At 47.6% G+C, this 6,000-nt stretch overlaps 1 protein-coding gene across 2 annotated transcripts in view; it reads right to left on the bottom strand.

Moving 5' to 3' along the window:
* Positions 1 to 2,141: 2,141 nt before the first annotated feature.
* LMBR1 (limb development membrane protein 1) overlaps positions 2,142 to 6,000 on the bottom strand; it is a 76,873-nt gene continuing 73,014 nt past the window's right edge. Inside the window, exons 17-18 of one of the 2 annotated variants that reach the window (XR_013636485.1) lie at positions 3,255 to 5,299; positions 2,142 to 2,304 (exon numbers count right to left, since the gene is read on the bottom strand). Coding sequence is in view for 1 of the 2 variants with exons in the window: in XM_078854934.1 (XP_078711060.1) it covers positions 4,311 to 5,299 (989 nt within the window). In the remaining variant the exon portion in view is untranslated. Of the gene's footprint in view, positions 2,305 to 2,590; positions 5,300 to 6,000 lie in introns of those variants that run through there. The other variant, XM_078854934.1, reaches the window with a different exon arrangement.

Genomic DNA, 6,000 nt, shown 5'->3' with positions numbered 1-6,000 from the left:
CCTACAGCGGGAGTCAATCTCCATTATGGCAACCGATGTCGACTTCCAAATAGGGAGTACTCTTTTTATCGCTCCTGCAGGGATGATAAGCCTGGTCGACTCCTTGTTCAGCATTGTCAGTTGAGAGCTTTAAACCACAGAGCCACCCAGTTAGACATTAAGAGTTTCATTCTAACACCTCCACGTGCCTCTACCACAAACTGCACTTTACAGACGCATGAAAACCCAGTTGCAGGGGAGGGACTGCAACACTTTGCGCACACATTTACATCGGTGTAAAACACATTTATATTTCCTCAGGGTAGCGCTCCTGAAGGACAGGGGGGGGAAGGGGGGACTTCTACACATTTCACAATGTGTCTGGGTTACGTTGGCCACCGTCCACAGCTCATGTCATGGGTTTGCATCAAGCAAACCCCAGGTGCAGTGACCAATCTGGATCTGTATATAGTTATTGCTTAGGCTCTTAGGTGAGAAACTTCCCACGATGGGTTTTGCAGCTTAAAACACAATTCCGTACATAGCGTTACATCAAATATTGTTGCATGGTAAATATGTGCCATAGCAACGAATGGTAAATATTTAATATTTCATTGCTATGGTAATTCATGTTCAGGAATGTCCTTTCACAATGAACCTATTCACGGACAACACCACCACCAATCTTCCGCCAAGGTGGCACGAACACATATTAATGCATGCGAGGCCATTTATTACGGTGGCTACGAGATCGTAACCCAGCAGGCACAGAATGAGTCACCGATCGCATGACCTGGGTAACTGCCACATTTTTGGGTAGTGATTCCGAGTCGCGTTCTCATTCGTCCTGCTCGTTGCCATCTCCACTGTAACCATCCACCTCCTACAACCTCCTACGGTCTCGGTCATGTTTGTCTCCCCGACTCTTCAGTGCCATTAACCTGAATGTGATGTGTGCATAGAGTGCGCATGAATCGTTCATAATTCTTGACATTGCGCACAATTCAATGCACGTGCAAGAGCATAAATAATCGAGATTTGCATGCCTAATAGTAAACCACCAAAGCAAATCATGCATGACTAAGGCTGTAAGATCGTGGTTCGCTCAAATTATTGATGAAAAAAGCTTACATGAAATGACATTTTAACACCTTGACTTGATTATGAGTGTGTTAAACTCTTCATCCAATAATGGCAGGGATCCTTAATGAGCGTGTTAAGGTGTTTAACAGTTCAGTGGAATGATTTATGTAATATATTTGCTCCCTAACGCAAACAGGTAATAATGACTCCACGAACTATAAAAACTACACCCTCACCAAAAAACTGGCAGGCTTGCATTCGATTTATGCAAACATAAAAAATGCGAAACTCTTGTGAAACCTACAATTTGGGATTGGACTAATGGCAGGGTTTGGACATAATAAGAACAACGGGGACTACACTGCAAAGTAATAATGCCTCATCCCAGGTATAACATTCATGTTTAGAGCACGCAGACGTGTTAAACGTTCCATTTGAATCCTGCTTGTGTATGTAGCAAAGACAAAGATCCCCTGTGCTGTTAGCGAGCACCTATGAAGGCCGGCACGGAACACAGGGGGTTTGGGTGGCCAGCACCACGACTGACCGCCTTTGTCTCCCCAGTGGCGATGTTTACACACCGCACCAGGTACTAATTTGAGACCGAATCGTCCTCGGGTAGGCCCAGGACCGGTTCAGATAATCGTTACTGGTGTTGGCCGTAAGAGGGAATCGAACTCGAGATGACCACAAATTGCTAGTTTAACAACATCAAAAAGGACAATGAATGACAACAAAGACATTTATCAAGTGATGTTTATCCAGTTTAACCAAACTAGTTACCCACAGTAATAAGGCCCATGTATTTGAGTACCATTCCACCATGTGCAACGAGATCCCTGGTGCATACATCGACGTGAAATTCTCTACAGCACTGACACTGCAGTTTGTACGGTTGGCACAGTTTGCTTGGTAGGAGTCTTTACTTTAACTTCACAGTGAGTCTTTTTCTGTAATTGATCATGGTGATGCAATCTCAAAATGCACTCATCAGTGTCTTAATTTCATAGCTAAATAAAACAACGTAACACAGTGCATTTCAGATTTTAAAAAAACCATTCGGGTTATTAGATGGCAGAACGATCGTTGAAGCCACATAGATGGTTTTGTTGCTAGGGTATAGTGACGAGGCCTAGTGTGGCTATGAGGACAGCCTTGACAAGGCCCCGATCGGTGCTTGTGGGCCACAGGCCGAAAGCTATTTGCTTTGTTTGGGGGCCGTCCATAAATGACGTCACGCACCTAGGGAGGGGGGGGGGGTCAGAAATTTGTGACGATGTGTGCCGAGGGGAGGGGGGGGGGTTGAGAAATGTGACGTCACATCAAAATGCGCAACTTTAAATAAATATAGACAACGCGTTCGACTTAATTAAATAGACTTTTTAATACAATTTTCTCCTACGACATCAGAGTGCAGTGCCACATTAAATACGCATTACAGTGACAATAGTTTAAAGCGATTTGAAGCATGTTTTATTTGGGGGGGGGGGGCAGAGCTTTGTTACGTCATATTTGAGGGAGGGGGGGTCTGACTTTTTGTGACGCCATGTGACGAGGGGGGGGGGGGTCAAAAATAGTCCAAAATCGCGTGACGTCATTTATGGACGGCCCCTTGTGACAAAATACATCGAATTCATATTCAATGCGATAGTCTAACACAGGTTCAGACATGGATGCACACAGTCACATAAACAGGCATACACCACTAATCAGCAGATATGTATACACATGCTGACACACAATGGTCTCCCATTTGGCCGATAGACTGTTAAAGCAAGCGCTGTTACAAGCACTGTCTTATTAAGGCGAGCAGAAGAGCCTGTTGAGACCAGGTGATGTGGCTAGAATCACAGATGCCTAGCCACCTTTGTCTCCCTGGTACTCATTCCTGGCTGTATTGATAGAAGGCCCCAGGTCAGGTTCATGGGCATTAACTGCCATTGGTGTTGTGCATGATCAAAAACCGCACAAGCCTCGCTGCCAATTGCCACGCAGTGTGCAAACAACTAAAACATCACACCAACAAACACATTAATTTAATCGCACATACACACAGTGGAATTTCTGGGACCATTTTCAAGTGGAATATCTCCCAACACAGGAGACACGAGGACATCAGTATTGAGAAGTGATTCGCACACACACACCTGTAAGGAAAACCACATGTATAAAAACACAACAGCCTCGTTCACCTGCAGTGTTTGTAGCAAGATAGGTGTAGTTTGAGGCCGAGTAGTGTAGAGAACACTCATGAGTGAGCTCAGAGGTCCGGGTCATGTTCAGATAGCAACTGATACTTGCATCAGTGTGAGGAATAGAACTGCAGTGAGAGGTAGCACGGAGCTCCAATCATTAAGTCCACTGCATATGCACGCATAGGCACAAACAGAGGTTCGCATACATATACACATTATCTGCAAACCAAAATCCCCCATACACGCTCACTCACTTACAAACATACAACAGCAGTCAGTGCAATGATTGGTCACAGTTCAGTGATAAAGCTAAAAAAAGGTAGGAATAAAATGTAAAATTGCGTGCCGGACACACACAAACACATAGCAGTGAAAAAATGGGACTCAAAATAATAAAAACGCCTGCATAACACTGAAAACAGAAATTGCACGTACCAAGCGCCAGAGCTCATTGATGTCTTTTCCAGTTTTCTCCTTTCTCATTCCAGCTTACTTTTTTATTCAACGTACCCTCGCTTGTGCAGTGTTGGACAATCGTAGTAAAACGCGGACATTCCAGTGACGTCCTTCATGCGAACGAGCTTAAAACAGTTCTTCAATAAAAAAGTCCAAGTGAAAAAGTCCAAGTGCTCAAAAGGGCATTTGGACAGCACTAAACTCTATCAGTGGCACCCAGCCAGTGGTATCAGTTCCATACTCCCACGGCAGGGAAAGCCAGTCGAAGACATCCACAGGACATGCACTGTCGACGTCCCACAACGTGGAGTTCATTTTGTTGATGATGATAACGACACCCAGAGTTGAACTCTCGCGCTCGAAATCTGAGTGGGGCGTTCTTGCAATGGCGTCACCCACTGCAGGACTAACACGAACAACTGAACTCGGGGGTTGTTTTGAAGTCCACCAACTACTGCCCCCCTCCGGAACCAAAGTTTCCATGCACGCTTGCGATTCACATCGTCTTGGGACCGGCGAACGTGCCCGGCAGCACACTATCGATGGATGAAGCTTCTCCCTCCCCCCACAACCCTGCGAGCTGGCGCACCGGCGCCATCAGATGCTGTGTAGGGGTTTGCTGTGTCCGCCGAGCGCCCACGTGTGGCACCCCATGCTGCCCTGGTCGTACGTGCCGCTCAGCGCACGTCGCCGTCGCAGCGCCCCCCACGGAGCGGCGGGGCCACCGAGCGAGGGTCGTGACGTACACGCGGGGAGCAGCGTGGGGGCCTCGGGCACGGCTTCCGCCAATGCCACCGCTGCCTCCACGGCAAGCGCTGGGCAGGCAGATAAGAAGGCGTCTCCACCAGCGTCCCTGCATGCGTCTCTCCCGGTGTCTCTGCTTGTGTCTCCGGCAATGTCCCTACTTGACTGTCCACCAGCGTCCCTGCTTGTGCCTTTCCCGGCATTCCTACTTGTGACTCTGCCAGTGTCCCTGCTTGTGTCTCTCTCGATGTCCCTCCAGGGCTGGGTGCTGCTGAGCTGGTAGGCGTTCAGCTCGTGGGATGTGAGCTGGGTATTGCACGGCTGGTGGGTGCTGGGCTGATGATTCCCGATATAGGTGCTGCAAGGCTCACTGCTGTTGGCTTGGTTGTTGCTCGGCTGGTGTGTGTTGAGTTCAACGACGCTAGATTGGTATTTGCAGGGCTGAGTGCTGCTGAGCTGGAAATTGCTGCTGAATTGGTAGGTTCTGCTGGGCTGATAGGCGATTGCTTCGTAGGTGCTGGGGTGATGGTTACTGGTACTGCTGGGCTGATAGGTGCTAGGTTGATGGTGACTGGTACCATTAGGCTGATGGTTACTGGTACTGCTGGGTTGGTAGGTGATTGCTTCGTAGGTGCTAGGCTGATGGTTACTGGTACTGCTGAGCTGATAGGTGCTAGGTTGATGGTAACTGGTACCGTTAGGCTGATGGTTACTGGTACTGCTGGGCTGGTAGGTGCTGGGTTGATGGTTGCTGCTAGACTGGTTGCAACCAGGCTGATGGACCTTTCCTGCCATTGGTGAACTCAGAACTGAAACTTGGGGTAGCAGAAGCTTGGAGAGGCCTGTGGATTTTAAAATAACAAGAGCGTCATCACCTGGGCAGTTAAACGGATGCATGTGCTCACTCGAAGCACAGCTCTAAATCAAACGCACGAGCTAAGCACACGCAAGTGTCTATCCTGCTCAATGCACCAACATGGCAGCACTTGTATTCACTGGTGGGCCCAAGTCCAAGGTGAAAATTCTACATTCCCATTCCAGAGGCCAGTCTCTGCATACATATGATCGCTGTACATTTCTAACAAACTGGTTCCTATTTGTATCAACCACCCTGGAGGGATTATGGGCTCAGTCAACTCCCAAACCATTGACTTTGTGATTGCAAGCAGAGGGCCCAAGCCACAGCACCACCCAACGAAACTTACTGATCATGGATCCTCACATTTAAAGGAATGTCCAGCCACTTCGCACATCAAATGCAAGCCATTTCAATCACAGGACTTTCCATTGCTGTTTAGTTTGCTTCACGCAACATTATTATCTGGACTGGCTGAGGCTACCTTGAACAAAGGACAGGTGCAAACCAGGGCACAATCTAATCGCGAAATCATCAACAATAACCAACAACACAAGCCGTGCTTCTTATCTGCGAAGCGTTTTCCATGAAGATTTTTTTTTAACGGATCAAGTGTTGGTCAAAATGTCAGGACCGACAACTCAATTGCTTATCACATCAACACCTTTTGCGTGAACTGGTTCATGA

This window comes from Lampetra fluviatilis, chromosome 1, assembly GCF_964198595.1.
Source record: "Lampetra fluviatilis chromosome 1, kcLamFluv1.1, whole genome shotgun sequence".
Classification (NCBI taxonomy): domain Eukaryota; kingdom Metazoa; phylum Chordata; class Hyperoartia; order Petromyzontiformes; family Petromyzontidae; genus Lampetra; species Lampetra fluviatilis.
Note: the sequence above shows the minus strand (reverse complement) of the source record. Positions and strands in the feature narration are given on the sequence as shown.